Source organism: Amia ocellicauda, chromosome 1 (genome assembly GCF_036373705.1).
Source record: "Amia ocellicauda isolate fAmiCal2 chromosome 1, fAmiCal2.hap1, whole genome shotgun sequence".
Classification (NCBI taxonomy): domain Eukaryota; kingdom Metazoa; phylum Chordata; class Actinopteri; order Amiiformes; family Amiidae; genus Amia; species Amia ocellicauda.
This window is the reverse complement of record NC_089850.1, coordinates 55,174,250-55,193,522: the sequence shown is the minus strand read 5'-3', so window position 1 is coordinate 55,193,522 and position 19,273 is coordinate 55,174,250. Positions and strand designations below refer to the sequence as shown.

The 19,273-nt window shown below is 41.2% G+C and overlaps 1 protein-coding gene across 1 annotated transcript; it reads left to right on the top strand.

Moving 5' to 3' along the window:
* The first annotated feature begins 306 nt into the window (after positions 1–306).
* smtlb (somatolactin beta) lies at positions 307–5,017 on the top strand. Its single transcript, XM_066714155.1, has 5 exons — positions 307–322; positions 698–888; positions 2,034–2,147; positions 3,302–3,481; positions 4,766–5,017. The coding sequence occupies exons 1-5, from the start codon at positions 307–309 to the stop codon at positions 4,961–4,963; spliced, it is 699 nt and encodes a 232-aa protein (XP_066570252.1). The 3' UTR covers positions 4,964–5,017.
* The last annotated feature ends 14,256 nt before the right edge of the window (positions 5,018–19,273 follow it).

The following is a 19,273-nucleotide window of genomic DNA, read 5'->3' as shown; positions in this document are numbered from 1 at the left end:
GTTTCCCTTCCACTCTGAAGGCACAAGGTTCCACACTTACACCTTAAGGGATTTACTTTTCTGATACCTGATATTGTCAGAGACACGTCTAGGCCATCTGCTGTCGAGAACTGTTGTGTTACTATTATGATGACTAGTCAAAAGGGAAAGTTGTGGCAGCACATATCACCTTACCAGAACCACCCACGTTTTGTAAAACCTGCGTGTCAATGGATTCTATTGGGTCATCTGTAACATGTTAAGACCATATAAAAAGGGCATCCCTAGTGGGCAGGAACAGTCAGAAAGGTCATCTTCTCCAGCAGAATGGACACACTGAAAGGTACGTCTATTGCCACAGTGGGAGTAAGTACAGTAGTAGGGTTTTCCAGTTAAAGAGAAACTACTCATTCATTATGAATGGTCAATACCTTAATTAAAGATTAATGATCATCTTTCTTTGAAGCCTAAACTGAAGACTTAGAAAATTAGACATAGAACTGGAGGAACACCAAAACAATAGTCTTGTTGGGCCAGGTGGGTCAGAGGTAGGTGCTAGGTATAGCGTGCATACGTTGTTCTGTGAGGAAGACGTGTCCAGAGTAGAACCTAGAGTGGAATCCATGAGATGGTTGTTTTCCAAGTGAGGTGCTCATTTTAATACAGCTAAGGGTTGTGCCCACTTGTTTAAGTGTCAAGTGTGGGTGTGTGTTGCTAGTATTCCAGGGCTGTGTGTGGGGTCTGCTGCTGTGGCAGTGCTGGGGCGGGCTGGCCTACCCCCTGGACTGCAAGGACGAGCAGGGCAGCATCAGCCGCTGCTCCTCCGTCTCCCTGGAGAAGCTGCTGGACCGTGTGATCCAACACGCGGAGCTCATCTACCACGTCTCCGAGGAGTCCTGCTCCATGTTTGTAAGTAGATCCAAGGCCACCACGATCGCACACTCTCACACCCGCAGTCGCACAGACAACGCAGAAATACCTGCCCTGCTGGGAGTCTTGACGAGTGTTTATCGACCCTTATTCTTGACAAGAATGGTGCTCGAATTGCTTCTGAAAGGTCAATGTGGGCATTTTGGAGTGCATGCTTTTGCTGGGTCGACTGGGTCGTAATATTCATTAAAAGCAAAAGTACTGCCAGCAATTTATTTCTCTTAGTGTTATCTGTACGATGGCTGAGATTACTGTGGCTCATGTCGGTATTTAAATCATCAGCCCTATATTCAATCAGATGTGATGATTACATTCCTGAGGGCTCAGATTTATTGAATTTATGAGAGGTCTACTGTTGAGACGAGCCAAGGCCAAGGTCATATATTTTTTTTTTTTTACAAACAGCTGTGACCACCCTCCCCACAAAAAAAATAAAGAAACAAAACCGAATCTGTTAAGAAAAACCTTTAGTATGGCAAGACATTTTTATTGAGGTACTTACCGGTTTGCAAAAACACATTTTACACATAATTTGCATGTAATTTGCAAGCGGGCTAATTAATATGAATTTTATCTAGTGATTAATCAGGCAGATTTTATGTATTCATAACCCAGCTCTCATATAGTCTGCACGAACAAATTAAGTGCCAAATTTAAACTCTCTAGCACCAGTGAAATGCTTAGTAATATCAGAGACAAATTAGTGGACCTGCCTGTGGTCCATATACTATATACACAGCATTGAAAACACACACAATTATTTTTTACTTTAAGCTGTCAGTTTCACTTTTTATTTTAATTTGTATTATAATAATTATTTTCATATTATTTTCTGCAGAACTTGACCAAGAAACTCCATATCAATATCACATTAATCAAAGGGCTGTAAAAATATGTGAACTTGTCACATGATAGACAATCTTGTTAGCAATATAAATAACAATAATACATATATGTAAATATACCAGTTATATTTCTGTATGATGGAACCGGAATATTTACATTTATGTAACTATTAAACAATTGGATTTTTGGTGTCACTGTTGAGAGAAACATACATTCATCTGCGTTAATGAAGTACAAATCAATGTGTGTGCGTTCTGTGTTTAATTATTTTTTTCTAGGAGGAAATGTTTGTCCCCTATGCGATGCGCTCTCAGAGGATTCGAGGCAGCAGCACTTGCATAACCAAGGCTTTCCCCATCCCCGGATCCAAGAGTGAAATCCAGCAGATATCAGTAAGCAGATGGGAATTAAAATGTTCCGCTAGTGTGTTTGCAATGGATTTGTGATCGTTTATAGAAGCATGCATAATTAGACTCCGCCAGCAGACTGTTCTCCACTCTGGCCCGAGCATTAACACTACACTTGATGTGAACTGAAATAATGATTGTGTGCAAGTGAATTAAAAACACTGTTTTGTAGAAAGGTATCTTATCCAGGGCTCATACTAAGTTTAAGTGCAGGTGGTTTATTCATAACGCATGTCAGTGTGATCCTGGTTCACACAGACTACATGGACTGCTTTTGCATATAGTTTGGCGACTACGAGAAAAAATGAAAGAAAGAATGAAAGAAAGCTCATCCCCTTTAAGCAAATTTAACCAGTATCTATTTAAACTCTTCAAAGTGCTGAGAGTATTAAGAATTTCAACAGGTCACTTTTGCTTTGGAGATGACAAACTAAAATCTAATTAAAATTGCATCCAAATTATATAATAAGTAGAATAGGTTTCATAGCATTAACTATTGTGGAACAGCCCTTGTGATTATACAGTGTTTACAAAAACTCTTCACAGTTCTAAAAATAAAATTGAATTAATTAAATTATACAATTCTAGTATAGGCCTAGAATATTTTCAGTTTAGACAATTAGAACCATTTTAATGTTGCCGTTATTTACTTTTATTTATGTGCTTATGTATGTTGTTTTCTTTCTGTAGTCTAGATTCTAGATTCTCAGCAAAAATCATTGTTAATCAGTTTGGCCTATTACTATGACCCCATATGTTTAACGTAGGAGGGATTCATTAATATGGATTAACACTGTAACAAACAAATCTAACCAAATCAAACCAATCTAACCAAACTACATTATTAGAGGAGGTTGAACGGACCTTGTTCTGCTTTGTTCAGCCAAACATTGTGCTAGTGCATTTAATAAATGGGACATTACTGCATTTATAACTATGTAATTATTGCATAAACAAAGGAATGAAAAACACCATAGTGTAATAACGCATTACACAGCAGTGAACAGTGATTCACAACAAATTCACGTAGTATTGATTAAGAGAGTGCATTTCTGTGTGGTGTGGCCTCCAGGAAGCGTGAGAACGGTCTGCCTCTGCTCTCTCATCACAGACTCATGCTAAACGTTTCCTCTGTTCAGGATAAATGGCTGTTGCACTCGGTGCTGATGCTGGTTCAGTCCTGGATCGAGCCCCTGGTTTACCTCCAGACCACCCTAGACCGCTACGATGATGCTCCTGATACCCTCCTCAACAAGACCAAGTGGGTGTCTGACAAGCTGCCCAGTCTGGAGCAAGGAGTAGTGGTCCTTATTAGGAAGGTATGTGAGTTCCCACAGCAAAATGGAAACACAACACAACACATTTTCCTCAACTATTAAGTTATTGATTCTTCTGCATCATCCTTAAGTGTACATTGATACTTTTAGGAATACTCCAGTAGAGGTTTTTATTTAAACAAATGCCTTCTTGCAGTCTTCACTCTGTTAATCTTATATTATTAAAACGTATAAGGCTTTTAATAGATAACACAAGTCAGTTGTGACTGGGACCAATAATATTGATGTATTTGTGCCAAATAATAATCCCCTCCCTATTTCTTCAATGGAAATGAAAGTGCTTTATGAGAAATGGAAACAAGTGACTCCAGTGATTAATTAAAGGGCTCTGGAGGAAGCCCTCTGCGATATCAACTCATTTTGTACATCAACATATATCATTTTACACTGAAAAATAAAATTGTAATTCCACCTTGGATTCCCATCTTGTCAAGTCTTCGGAGTTGTGTGCGCTTGTACCTCTCAGTGTCTGGGGGGTGCGCCCAAGGAATATCGTTTGAGAATGAGAACGTAGATCAAAACAGTCGCTCTGCACACTGACACATTTAATTAAAGAAACGAGTTGAATTCCTTTTAAATCGGAGAGTGGGAATTCCTGAATTTGATCTATTAGATCATTAGATATGTTTCATGGGAAATTAGAACAATTTGACGAACATACTTATCACAAAAAGGAGGCTTCAAAGTTGCGGTCAGTGCCTGGTATGCTCCCTATGTTAATCTCAGAGATTTCCTGATCAGGGTTTTCTCATGAAATCAGACACTTGGTGGGTCACCGTTTCTGCTGCATCTTCTAGCATGCCAGGAATGTGCAAAGATGATTTGAAAAGTAGTCTGCTTCTTCAAAGCCAAAACAGATTTATCCTCCTTTCTTCCTGATTAAATACTATTGAATGCTGACTGATTTTTCTTCACACAGCATTTTAGAAAAACTTGCTATGAAAGTGAAAACTGTTCTTGCATAGGTGCTGGTGTTTTTATATTTTTTTCATTCTCCATGCAATATGTTTGATGTAATAACCCAGTTGTTGACTTTATCAGAAATATATAGGTCTGTTTTTTCTAAGATGTGTCTTAGAAAAACACAGGTATGACAATTGTCTTCAATCGTATTGACACTCAGCACTCAGAGTCTCTCCTCAGACCCGCCCACACCTTCTCTGTCTTAGACACAAGAGATTTATCTCAATCCTACTCTCCACACCGCCACGGGGGGGTACAACTGGGATACAGCCCACCCACCTGCTCTGTGACTTTCCTCGGCAGATGCTGGATGAGGGGATGCTGACTTCAGAGTACCAGCAGACCCTGATGCGCGACGACTTCCAGCCTGAGGTGGTGGAGTCTGTCCTGAGGGACTACACTCTGCTCACCTGCTTCAAGAAGGACGCCCACAAGATGGAGACCTTCCTCAAGCTGCTCAAGTGCCGGAGGACGGACAAGCTGAGCTGCTACCTCTACTAGAAGACACCCAATGACAAAGCGCTGGACCTCACCGCCAAGCCACCTGCTTTCTGACCTCCCAGGCAAGGTTAGACTGCCTTACTCACTCTCCTCGCCTCGCCTTCTGAACACCTCTATAAACACACACACACTTCATTACAGGTTTAGTAGCTGTAGGAGTAGTAATTCACAAGCTTTCTGAAAATGTATAATCCATTCACAAGCCACATTGCTGTGAGCAAAAAGTGGAATACAGATAAAAGTCTCATGGCAAAGATGATTGGTGTTTTAACAGATTCCCTAAGAGTTGCGATTCTCAAAAGAAGCCTGTAAACAAATTTGTAGGCTCTAATTATGCAACTGTGTGATTTACACAACATCTTCACATTTCTGCGGTTCCGCGAAATTTCCACCCAAAGATAAATCCTTTGACAAAATGCTTCAGCATAGACTTCAGATGCATAAAGATGTTTTTTTCTAGACACCAGGTGTTGCAAAAACAGAAAATAAGCACATCTGGTCATTTTAATCAGATATTAAACTATTTCCGTTATGAGGACGATGGGACCAAGTTGAAGCTGGAGGAGAAGTTTAGAAGTAGTCACATCAGCTTTAATTAATAGGCAATAATTACAGCTCTGTTTTTAATTCTCCAATAAATAGACTTAGTAGGAAAAATGTATACCAAAAGTATGATTTGCTAATATATGTATTTGCTATTTAAAAGCGTCTTCATCAAAGATGGTCCTTTATTTTAAAATATTTATATTTATTATTATAATAATTAATAGTTAGACACCTTGGTGCTTTCTTTAGCATAAATTATTTTCCTCTCCAAGTGTGGGCTGGGCAGATATAGAAGTCATACTAGATGTTGCTGCATGATATTTGATGTTATGGAGAGTGTGTAGATGATTGCTTTAGTGCACTGCAAAGGTACACCATAGAAAACACCTTTATGCATGTTTTAGATTTTGTGGGGTTTTGTTTTTCATATCAAAGAGTTTGGGGGTCTCTATGGCAAGTTGAAATGTCTGGTATTAATTAAAAAATCTGTGAAGAGAAAGAGAGACAAGACCTCAGCTTTACTGCGCTGGTCATTATCCAGGGATAGGGCGAACCCTGCTTATTATAGTTTCATTCAGACTTTTCAACTAGGTCAGAATGCCTGTGTTTATTTTCCATAGGTCTGTATTGTAACCGGACTTTGAATGGACCAGCTGAAGCATTTGTCTCAGTAGACGCTTAAGTGTTTAATAAGGTTTAGCAAGTTTAGATTGATTTCGCACCTGATGTGCCCCACATTGTTGCAGATCGAAGGAAAGCTGCTTGAAAAACAAAAAATGTTTTATGAAATTATCTATCTGACATGCTGCTGCTTTAATCTGTAATATACTTACATATTTACATAGGCAATTAGATATAGATATGTACTATATACTCTTTGGACTGTATTAAAGCAGTCATGAATCTGAAAGTTGCTGAATGCCTGAATATGTGATTATTTTGTGGAAACACCTGTTCACATTCATGTCAAATGCTGCACTAATGGGTATGTTGAATACAAACATCCAAAACAGAAGGCACCTTCATCATGTGTGCAGTTCTTGTACATCAACGTCATATTGCGCTTCTGAAATAAAGTTAACTGCAATTGCAGGTGTCTGCTTCTGATTCTTTTTCACTATCAAGGAGTACTAGCTTCTCTGTGTCGGAGTATAATGCCACACACGAATGCATTTCAGTCTCTTAAACTTCGTCCTTCTGTTCCACCACTCCCTCACCTAACCTTGTGGAGTCCAGTGCACACCAGGTGGCAGCAAAGTTCTTCTCAGCAGATACTCCTCTGAAGGAAGCGAGTCTGGCAATATGCAGAATAAGCAGACGGACATGTCGATTGTGGTCTTGTCTTCCTTAACAAGCGGGAGCCGGATTGGTCGATGATAAGAAGTGTGACACAATATAAGCAGGAGCAAGATAATGGTGTGACCTTTCACAAAGTGCAGTCGAACTTCGAAAGGCAGAAAGAATGCAATATCCAGAGATGAGAGTCAAAACAGAACCTGCTTCCATACATGTGTACACTGAGGCATGCAAGCTGCAGTTTTGTGTGAAACTGTAGGAGTCACGTCTGTTTATTTAAAGGGTTTCTAGTTCCTTCTTTGGGTGGTGATGGAGTTAATGAAAATTGTAAGAGGGCGAGGATGGGGGCAGCGCTGAGGTAATCAACTCTGCAGTTATCCACTGTGGTTTTAACAAGAAAAGTAATGTGTCTGATAATGCTTCCCGAACTGCATCCGAAGCCCAGGGCAGCTGTGTGGAATTCATGTCAGGGGTTTGAAGTATGACGGACATTACGTTGGGCTCCAGAGCCAGGAATTCACTTGATGGGATGCAGGGATGATTGGAAGGGAGATGCTAGCATGACCAAGGAGGCATATACTTCACTTTTCTGTCCGCTGGGATAATGGAGACAAATCAGTCCTAATCTTAAGATCAAGTGGATATAATTCGAGTAAAGCAAACTGAAAAGACGAGGGCAGGAAGGAAGAAAGGAAGTAATGAAGGAAGTGTAAAATAACGGTTTTCCGTCTTGATTTCCTCGCAAAACACAACGTTGTAGAAGTCACACACACACACACACACACGCACACACACACCCCCCTCCCCTCTCGCTTGCACTCCTGGTAAGAAGATATATATCTGCTCAGAGTGTCAGGGCCAATCAAATATCTCGGCTCTGATCGTCTGGGAGACAGGATGTGGCAGAGAGGCCGAGTGTCAGCCATGTCAGGTTGAGCTTCCTGTGCTCTAATCATTCCAGTATGGCGGCCCGGGCCCCGAGAAGGCCTTTCACGGGTCTAGTCAGGCCCCTCGCTGACAATACCCAGGGAGCAGTCAAACTGCACCAGCCACTATTCCCTGCCCACTCTCCTGGCTTCGCAAGTCATAAATATTCAAGATTTGCTATGAGTGACTGGGGAGCCAAGGGGATTGGAGCCTGGATGATTTCATAGTCTAACTATTATTACCTTAGGAAAAAAAAAAATGTAAGGGCTTGAGTGAGGTGGGCTGGAATTGAGGTAGAAAGTGTGCGAGGGATTATGGGACAGACACGGAGGAAGGGAGGGGGCTGAAGGAGAAGCTGGAAGCGCTCCTAGGCAAAAACTTTAAAATTTGCACATTATGCAAATGTGATTCTGTCTCAAGACTGCGAGACACGGGGCATCGGAGCCCTCCTGGCACCTAAACACATGCCTTTCATCTGCACGGATTTCTGGGCTGTTTCTCCGTTTGAACTCAACATCCTCAAATCTCCAGGGTCCGAACGGTCGCAGTTTCCCTTCTTTTAAGATGACACCTTGCTTGGAAAAGACCACCCAAAAAAATGTATATACAAATACACATAGTGCACTTCTACTGCTACACAATCATTTGTTAATGATGCATCACCTTTCTTATCTGGATCTCTTATAGCTGATCGAGCTGGTGTGCAGAAGGTTTTGAAAAATCTGAAGTTATAATAGTCTCAATGCTGGTGGTCGGTAGGCAAGATCTGTAGTTTTTACTGCTGCTGTAATACTGTTGTCTGTTATTACAGAGTGCGTTAAGCATTTGAGAGATCTGAAAAACAGAATTGCTATCACAAGTAAGGAGGAGCTGTGAAGGGCTTAATCGTATATAGAAAGTGGGCAACAGCCACCATGTTAAAGTTGCTGGTACTGTGCAAAGATCAGGGCTGTCACAAAGCGCTGAGTAAAGAAAGAGCCATTAAACCGCAGGGTTAAAGGGGATGAAGTTGACATCTCCCCCAAAGCAGCAGCTTCCCCTGGGGATCTCAGTGAGGCTGGTTGTGTGTGTCAGTAGAGTTCAGGTCGAATGGCAGAGGTCAGACCTCCCCTAACCGTTCCAATGTGTTCTTAAATGTCAAACTGTGTCCATCAGGTTGTAATAGGAGTGTATAATTTCACCAAGAGGGACTGGGTTGTAACTGGGAGGGTGTATGTTTTTTTTTTTTTTAATAAACTGAAATGCTAGTTTTTAAGGGGGGGGAAACAAACATTTAAGGTTCTTACTGCTGATTTCAGACTGCATTTTGATTGCAAGTGAAGCACGTTGTTTAATTGCAAAGCAAGTGTTGAGTGCTCATGTGTCTCTTTCATTACATTTCAATGCCCAGTTTATAGCATAGCGAAAGTGATCCCGATGGAGTTAAAATGCTACTCTGGTCTGGTCCACATTGAGGACTGGTCGGCCAGGTGCGGTGGGGTGGGCTGGAGGATTTATGTTGCAAGGAAATGGGCTGATTATCTCAGCAGCTGAGATGAATAAGTTAGTCGCTGTGAACTCAGTGGGAAAAGTGAGCATTAATCTCAGAAGCACCTACACTCCTTCATCTTCTACACAGTTTTGACTAACACCTTCCCTGTAGCTGTGTTATGAGAAATAAAAAAATTAACAACAAATAAATACATTTATTTTTCCCTTTTTAAAGGATCTGTACAATATGTTTATACTCATTTGCATGGCTTTTAGTTTCAAAGAGAAAAATAAATGCCACCTTGTTTCCTGTTATTAAAATATACAGTATGTTGAAGTATGTGTGTATATATGTGTGGCTTTTGGTTTTTAATATTTACACTAAACAAAATAAAGATGCAAATAGCCATTTTAAAAGTATTTTTAAAACTGTTCCTGCTCGTAACTCTGAGTAGGTAAATTAGATCCGTCCAGTTTATATTATTTTATCTGGATTCCCAGCGTTTTTCAAACTGTTTCTCTGTACAAACCGCACGTCTGTTGACCTTTTTATTTATTTTTAAGTTCTCCAATACACAGACGTGGATAATTTATCAACCTGGCCAATGTCATCCCAGGCTTTGCATGAAAACCTTGTGAGAGCTTCTTAATTGGTATTTCAGAGCTATTTTGACCTTTCTGCCTCATGGTCATTCATTTTTATAAAGTGCTGTGAAATAACCCCCCTGTTAGTCCAGCACAAACAAGAAAGACCCCCTTCAAGCTGAAATTCTCAATCAGTGCCGATGAACACACATTGTTCCCCGATGTCAGCTTTCAAATGAAACGTTTATTTGTGTGCTTTGCCTTTTGAATAGCAGGGTTTCGGGATTCAGGTTTTTTGTTTTGTTCTTGTTTTCTAATCGTGTTTTAAGTTTACTGATGTCTTGAGCAAAGGCTGTCAATGGACTGTATTGAAGTATTTGAACAACACAAAGGACCTTGAAGGAGACATGTGTGTGCCTGCGCGGGGTTTGATGGATTAATTTGAGTTAGCCAAATTAAACCGCCACTGTTTGCATTGCCCTCAGCGTTCAACAAACGCTTTGACACACACAATGGCAACGACTGAACAAATTAACATCTCATCCGTTTTCAAAAGCAGGAGCATTATTGTGAACCCTTCGATTTTCAGCAAAAGGACAACCAAGTACAAACTTTAGTGGTCAATAGGCTGTTCTTGTTTTTTTATAATAATAGTACTTAATAATAATAATAATAATAATAATAATAATAATATTAGAAGTAGTATTAATGGTATTTAAGTTTCCCTATGGATTGATCTGACTAATCAGAACTAGACCTTGTTTCCCTTCCATCATGCTTTGACAATACCAATCCAAGTTTGCAATGTCATTTAACACAGTCATTATTTCCCTGCATCACAGACCGTGTAATTAAAGCATTTACTTATTTATTTAACAGCCTGGGAAAATTCAATTGCCCGAATTCCTGTCTACAATCAATCAGCCCGATTCAGACGAAACGCAGGTGACATATTTCCACACAGACCTACTCAATCGTTGTCTCACCCCTGCACATCCCGGTATTGTCAGCAGCTGTGGTTGTCCGAGAACTGTTGGCTATCGGCACCCAACATAACACATCTTGAATTGGAAACACATAGAAGTTCACGATTGCTGAGTCAGTGTGCTTTATTTTGTGGCAGTGTGTATTGTACGGGTCGTAATGAGCGATTGTGTATTTTGTACTTGTGTCACGAACAAGGTGGAGAAATCTGCTGCTTCAATGTGTCTGCTGTTGCCGGCTTCATCTTGAAATACAGTAGCTGGCTCCTCACATCTGCTTACCATTGTTGAGAGGAAAAGCATCTAAGAGTATGTTAAACAAACAGTTGGGAACATCCATTTCCATTTAAAAATATTAACAAAAGCCGAACGATGCTTAACTTAAATCAATGTAATTTCCTCTCCCCACTTATACTGCCAGAAGCACCCCTTTGCTTTTCGAGTGTTTAGCTGCAAGACACAATATAAATGAGACTGGGGCAGGGGGGGTCTGGGTTTGTCTTTGTCTGTTTGCCAGGACGCACACTGTTTTTCTTACTTTAGGAGACAAGCACACAAAAATCTGTCTATTTCCTCTGCAGCAGGAAGTCCTGCCATAACATCAAATATAATAATTTCCTATTTGGAAACAGGAGGATTATCTAAAAATATATGGATTTCACTTCTATTTTCCTTCTTTAAAAAAAAAGGATTTTTCTTTTTGCTGCCACAACCATGTTGGCCTTTTCAACATCTTACGCCAAATGAGGTTTGAAAGGGCTGGTAAAAATGGTAATAGCTGGCGGATTAGTTTCTACTTCATCCTGATAGAGGAGGAGGAGACTGTTTTACCCACCCCACCCCTTCCTGAACTCTCCTAATCAGCACAAAGGAAAATATAGTTTCAAAAAGGTGCAATCGACGCATTGCAGAATGTGAAGAATGCGGAGACCTCGGAGTGGCTTTCTAAACATGTATCTCATTCAGTTCAAGTCAAACGTTATTTAAGAGGCAAGGAATCAGGGAGGGGACAGAGACAGAACAGTTGTGTAGTAATAGGTTTAAAAAAGAGACATAAACCTCATTATAGCTGCTTTCACAAATTCCCTTTGAGAATCCAGATTGATGTGGCGTTTGGGCAAGTAGCTCACAATTAGACGACAACTACAGCAAACATGGCATTCATCGAAGTCATGTTGAGGGTAAGGAGGGATTATTTACAACGAGAGGCTTGGAATAAAGTGGAGAGTATGCTTCCATTTTTTTTTAATAACACAGATAGATCATTAGACAACTAATGCCAACAAAACAGCAAATGCTATTCATGTCACCGATTTAAACCCATCCATATTGTATGTGTAAGAACATAAGAACATAAAAAAGTGTCCAATCGAGAGGAGGCCATTCGCCCCATCGTGCTCGTTTGGTGTCCATTAATAACTAAGTGATCCAAGGATCCTATCCAGTCTGTTTTTGAATGTTCCCAAATTGCCGCTTCTACCACATTGCTGGAGAGTTTGTTCAGATTGTGACGCCTCTCTGTGTGAAGAAGTGTCTCCTGTTTTCTGTCTTGAATGCCTTGAAGCCCAATTTCCATTTGTGTCCCCGGGTGCGTGTGTCCCTGCTGATCTGGAAAAGCTCCTCTGGTTTGAAGTGGTCGATGCCTTTCATGATTTTGAAGACTTGGATCAAGTCCCCACGTAGTCAGGTCAAGTCCCCATGTGTATGCACACTTATTACAGCTAAAATAAATAAATTAATTTATGATTCCATGTTGGAACTAAATTCAGACTAAAAATACTTGTTCAGCAGTCGGACTGACTATATTATCATACAAAAGTTGATATTGTAAAGCTGAAATGTGATCCCAGGCTGAGATGGGCAGCTCTCTCTCAGTCGGGGATGTTCAATCAGAGTTCTGGAAGGAATCACAGCAATGTCCAATTTCAATTCTCATGGCTAAGCCCGTCCCGGAGGACTGGTAATTCCTCTGCGGCCTTCAAACCGTTTCTATCAACATAAACAGAAGGCAAGGTGGTTGAAAGACTGGCTCCCTTCAGAGACTGATATCATTAGAAATACAGACATTACATCACTGGTGCGGAGAGCCGGAGCGAGGGAGAAGCAAGGAGGCCTACTGTAGCTTGCAGTCTGAGGCCTGCCATACTGGAAGGTGAAATCTGAGTTATATTCGTCTGGAGAGAAGTGAAATGCGACAGCTTCAGGAATGTAGGTCAGCAAGTTTTTTGGATTCTTATCTCGGGTTTTCACTGGAAAACGACTGATGTACAAGTTGTTAATTATTCCTGTACTTATTCAGCACTAGAGGCTGAGATTGTTTTTCACTGTGTGGAATAAAATACTTTCCTAAAATACCTCGTAGGAAAGTCTGCATCTGAAAAAGTTCTCATTTATTTTATAAACCAAGAACAACAATACTTTCACATTCTTGTTTTATTTGTATTATTATTATTTTATTATTTTATTTTTTATTTTCGTGCCATTGCTTCCATTAGCATAACAAATGTCTGTGAATCGAGGCTGCGTTCTAATTATTCTCCATTATTTCTTCCAACTGTGCTAAGAACACGAGCCGGGTTGCGGCACTCAATGTTCGTCAAGATTTCTGAAGCGCTGACAGAGGAGTTCGCATTAAGCGTGGTTAATGTAGCATTCAGCTTTAATTTTATGTAAATAAGAAACGCCACATTGGAATATGTATTGACTTTATTATGAATACACTTTCGACGCGAGGAAAACCGCCGGCAGACATTGTTTTCAGAAACTGAATTTCCCATCACGGAATACATTGTGATGCTATATTTATAGAGAGAGATAGATGGATAGATAGATAGATAGATACAGGTGGGTGTAACTGATAACTGATTTTTATATTTAATTTAATTCATTTTTTTAAATACACCTATACTATTTTTTCTTCTCTAGAATTCAGCTACTCTCACAAGTAATCGACTAGTAACGTCCCTTCGAATATTCGAATACTCGTGCCCATGCCTCATATAAATATTTATATATCATGAGGTTTATAGTTACTCTTTCCCATGTCCCAATTCATCTCGCATTCTTCCATGTGGTCATCTTCTAGGTCTTTCTGCATCTCTTGGGATCCATTCTTTCTTTCTCTGACTTTGATCTGTTCTTCTTGCATAGTTCCCATTCCATTTGAGCATTTTTACTCTTTTGATGTATATACAACAATAAAAAAGAACAATCAGAGTAGAAATAGCAATAATTGAATCTCAATTCATCGAAAGTGCTCCCTGGCTGATCCTAAAGTGTCGTGTCTGACAGAAGTCGGAACGCAGATTTGATGGAGTGGGACGGTTGACACGCCGAGTCGGAGAACTGCAGCTCCAGCGCAGAATTGTTGGCAGATTAGCAGCTAGACCCACAAGCAGGCCTAACTGCCTGAAGGATTTTCCACCGCAGACCCCATGTGTGAGTCCCAGATAAAAGCCACAGACAGTAAATCAGTGAGCAGAGGCTGAACGCTGTCAGAGCAGCCGCAGACCTCAGAACCAGCTATTTGAGGAATAACGGCCACCAGAAACAGGGGCTCTGATCCGGACCTGTGGGCGAGAGCCGTCTGGCGTGTTGGCACCTTGTTTCCCCAGGTAGGATCTGGATTCACAGCAGATGCTTGTTGTTTATTTGAATGTTTTTTTTTGGTCTGAATTCCTTTTGATTTTCCTGCCACTCTGGATCAAAGAGAAATGCTTTGCACCTGTCATACACTGCAACTGGGTGCTGGTAGATTCAGGAACCTCAATGAGCAGCATCCTGAAAGAGCCTATCACATGCCACCCACAATAGGGCTACATCATTTCTCCTATGCAAAAACAGTACAAAACACATACATTCCTAGTACCAGTTTCATTTGCAGTGTTTTGTTCATAAAATATCAAATGAAGGAGATACTATTGTGTCTTTTCAGTATCCATCTTTTTAAATATTTCCCCATTATTGACTGTGGATACTGTCAAGTTGCTGGTTTCCCCTGGAGGCACAGCATCTTTCCCATCCACCCCTGATATATCCCTTGCTGAGATCTACACGCAGGTTTGATAATCTACGACCAATAGGAATCATCACAGGCAGTTGCGCGTCTTGACACACTTATCTGCATTTCAATTTCTTGCCGTCCTGCTCGGGGTTCTGGTTGCTGGAGAGGTGAGGAAGCGACACACACCGGTGGACCTGCCTGCATACTAGATTAGGGGTATGGTGATAATTCTGCTTCTATATTTCTACTTGTGTTTCAATTACACTATGGGAGGAATAGAACTGGAAGAAGTAACGCATGAGAAAGACCTAGGAGTTTATGTGCACTCATCACTTTCTCCATCCAAACAACGTGGGGAAGCAATAAAAAAGGAAAACAGGATGTTAGGGTATATTGTCAAATGTGTAGAATTGAGAACAAGGGCAGTAATGTTCAGACTGTACAATGCACTAGTTAGAGCTCATCTGGATACTGTGGACAGTTCTGGGCTCCACACTTCAAGAAAGATATCGCTGCTCTAGAGGCAGTTCAGAGGAGAGCAACCAGACTTATTCCAGGTCTGAAGGGAATGTCCTACTGAGAGACTGAGGAACTGAACCTTTTCACCCTGGAACAGAGGAGACTACGTGGGGACTTGATCCAAGTCTTCAAAATCATGAAAGGCATCGACCACATCAAACCAGAGGAGCTTTTCCAGATCAGCAGGGACATACGCACATTTTCCCTTTTCCTCGGTACCAGCAGGACTTCCAGGAATGCCGAGGTCTCACATTCATGTCGTGATACGCAGGGAGCCCATGAGCGCTGTTTGTTCAGACTCTTGTGTGAATCACTGATTGTTTTGCTTGCGCTTTGTCATCCCGCGTTCGCCTGGGACACGTTTCCTCTGCTCTCGAGGGCTGAGGCCGGCACTCTGACTCCCTGCCAGGGCCACCTTATCACGGGCCGGCAGACTCAAAACAGGATGGGAGGGATCGGCCGTGAGGGGTTAAGTCTACAGTCCTGAGAGCGGTGTGGTCAGTCATCTCTCAGCCCCCCCTGCGTGAGTCATGGCTCGTTTGATCCATTCACAGCTTTTCCCTGACCAGTGCCAATGACCAGACTGGCTATGAATGGAGCGGGACATTTCAGAATGAAGTCTCATTTCTCACGCAACGCCACCCCAAGCCGGTGAACATTGAGGGTTTGAGGCATCGTCCAAGTTTCCGCACTTTTTCCACAAGGTCAGAGTAGAGATGGTGTCTCAGTGAGGTTGTGAGAAATGAGTTTGCTGCAAAGCCACTGCATTGAAGACCCTCATAAAAACCACAAACCGCCATTCGAAATAATCCATTGATAATTCATGACTTCCAAATAAAATATGTACAGTGTAAACTATACTGGCTTGAATTTGTATGTTTTTTGTTTGGAAAATAATGTAAAAACATTATAGCTCTAGTAATAGACATCATTTTTCAGCAGCACTGTCTAAGAAGCAATATCTCTTATTAATCTCTTATGCTTTTTATCTTGTTTGTTTTGTATTGTTTAGTTGTTTGTTTGTTTGCTCTTTTTCTTTAATATTAACTCCATATAATGTGATCATTAATCACGAAGAGCAGAAAGTAAGTATACGCTCAGCTCTTAGGGCCGATTTACATTCTCACAGATGTCATCACAAGCCAGTAAAGGCTTTCATAGCTATAGGGGTTTACATTATTTAAGAAAACACTCACCGATACATCAATCTTAATCACATAACAAACTCATGGCTTAGTAGACCACTGAAGAAAGACTCTGTGTTGCTCGTGGAGCTTCAAAACACATTGAATATTCATTTGTTCATTCATATTTATTCAGAAACCCAGAAACTCCAGTAATGTTTTGTCCTAACAGTTGATTTGTATTCAGTACAATGTGTCACTACATATTATTATTGTCAATTCTCCTGCTGTGCTTTTTTTATTATTATTATTATTCTCCTCCTTTTTTATATATTTGTGGTGTGTTTTATTTTCATTCATTATACATTTTTCTTAGAGTCTTTTATCTTCTTACATAAACAGCAAATGGACCTCTTTGAACACTGATTTTCGTGTGGTAAATGAGTCATGACAAATGGATAGATATTCCCCCTGCTTGTTTATGGAAATCGCTGCTCTGAAAAGGCTGCAGATGCCAGAATTACATTCCAAGATGTATATATTTCTGAAATATTGATGAGGTTTGTTTTTCAGTTAAGAGAGAGTTTCCAAGGCTATGCTAAATAATAATGCGTAATACTCCAAAAGGCATGAGAAAATGTTTGTGAAATCCAAACCGCCGAGTTCAAATTCTTCAAACATTTACTGTCTTCCAGTCTTAGTCAACGTGACAATATTCTCTTTAACTTGAGAATTGCCTTGGAGTGATCAAACTGACCTGAGATGTCAGACTCATTGGAAAGCGCTTGTGTGAGGACTTGATTCAAGTCTTCAAAATCATGAAAGGCATCGACCACATCAAACCAGAGGAGCTTTTCCAGATCAGCAGGGACACACGCACCCGGGGACACAAATGGAAATTGGGCTTCAAGGCATTCAAGACAGAAAACAGGAGACACTTCTTCACACAGAGAGGCATCACAATATGAACAAACCCCCCCACGATGTGGCTGAAGAGACAATTTGGGAACATTTAAAAACAGACTGGATAGGATCCTTGGATCAGTTCGTTATTAATGGACACCAAACGAGCACGATGGGTCGAATGACCTCCTCTCGATTGGACACTTTCTTATGTTCTTATGTTCTTATGTTCTTATGTGTGCTCATTTTAAAACTGTCCCCTGTAAATCAATGAACTTGTTGGGTTTACAATCCGTATAGATATTATCTGTTGGTTTCTAAATGAAAGATAATGATGATTTAGAAAGTTTCTGATCTTCCTAGCCTTTAGAAATCAGTCCAAACAAATTGTCTTTACAGAGACTGAACTCAGGAGTCCCGTGGGAATGAGAAAGTGGAACTGTTTCTCCTTTGGAAAGAGGTGATTTCAATGCACCCTAGTACATAAAGTCTGGAGTACTATTAGTCTACACCTGCAGATAAAATATAGCTTCACACGGCAATGATGGCCATCTGTGAAATGCCACCTTGAATTACATGCACACGCTGAAGAGCTGCTGGTTTGCCCGCCAAATGAAAAGTTAGGAAGTCTAATGTAAGAATTATTTTGGGAGTATTGGAGTATTGGATCCTCCCCACCCCCGTGTGCCCTGATGCTCGTCTTTGGAAGCCACTTTCACAAATCATTTTTATTTTTTCCACGTTCTCAAATGTTCTTTTGATTTTTAGTTGTTTCCTATTTCCCCCTAGGCCATTGGTGCACAATAAATAATCCTGCACTGCAGAACCACATGCAAGCATTTAAATGGCTATTTAAAGCAGTGAAGATTTCCAAAGAAATGATGAGGCACAGGCTTGCTTCAGAAACCTGCAGCACAACTGGGTTCCTAGCAATGGAGCTGAGAACTCTACTGTCCCCTTTTCCAGGGCTGCTGGTCCAGATTAGCAGTGACGTGTCTTGAATCCTAAGAGCAGAAAGCCAGTAGCACGGTCTTCATTTGGGCTGCTGACCTCTAGGATGTAGAGTTCACCTTGCACTCCAACTAGAGACTATAACTGGATCAGCCACTTGGGACATCCCAAGACCACCGAAAATGATTTAACTACAGCAGATTTGACCCCGAAGGCGAAGGGGTTTTAGATGCACATGAATTAACACAGTGTTCTGGGCGTCCCCTCAACCCCTGCTGTTTTTACAGGTGGCCAACAATGGGTGTCTAGAACGCACAAACCAAACCTTAAACAGCAAGCAAGAGTGGCCCGTAAAAACAGCGGTCACATAAACTGTCTTTCGAGGGAGGCTGCTGAGAAATGAGGTAAGGTGGGAGCACTGGGTTAGGATCCAACTGCTATATATCACCTGCCTCTATCGACGTATAGCAATTCCCCAGGAAATTGCCTAATAACAATAAAATCAGGGTAAATGAAGACCACATTTTAGTGGGCAAGGGTTTTTGGAATGGCTGGAGCATAAAGGAGAGCCGGGGGAGGTTATGTGAGAGAGTCTGGGACACTTGGAACCAATTAAAGCCAAAAAGAGTTGCCAGTTTTTCTTTCCTACTCTCTTTTCTTTTTTTTCCTCTTTTTTCCCTGGCCGTGCACAGGGGGTAGCTTCCTTCCACTTTCTATTTCTGGCCGCTTCAGGAGCGAGGGGGAGGAAGGCTGCACTTCCACTATGGCTGGTTTGTTGTCACCCTGCCAGATCTTCGCATACACTGCTGTACTGTGAGGTAACAGTGAACCTTTGAGGCGCACCTTATCGAGCGCACGGCCTCACGTGGCGACATCCACATGCGGGATATACTATACTATACCCCTATACTGTGGCACACGGGAGGCCTGGCGCGCTCTCGGTAACTTCAGTTCACTTCCACACCACACACGCACCACCAACAAGAATTGGGCAGCATATTCC

What these genes read in the sequence shown, in the direction of transcription:
- smtlb (XM_066714155.1), top strand. An exon ending in AGGAGTCCTGCTCCATGTTT is followed by an intron (nt 889 to 2,033) that starts GTAAGTAGATCC and finishes ATTTTTTTCTAG; the next exon opens with GAGGAAATGTTTGTCCCCTA. An exon ending in GTGAAATCCAGCAGATATCA is followed by an intron (nt 2,148 to 3,301) that starts GTAAGCAGATGG and finishes TCCTCTGTTCAG; the next exon opens with GATAAATGGCTGTTGCACTC.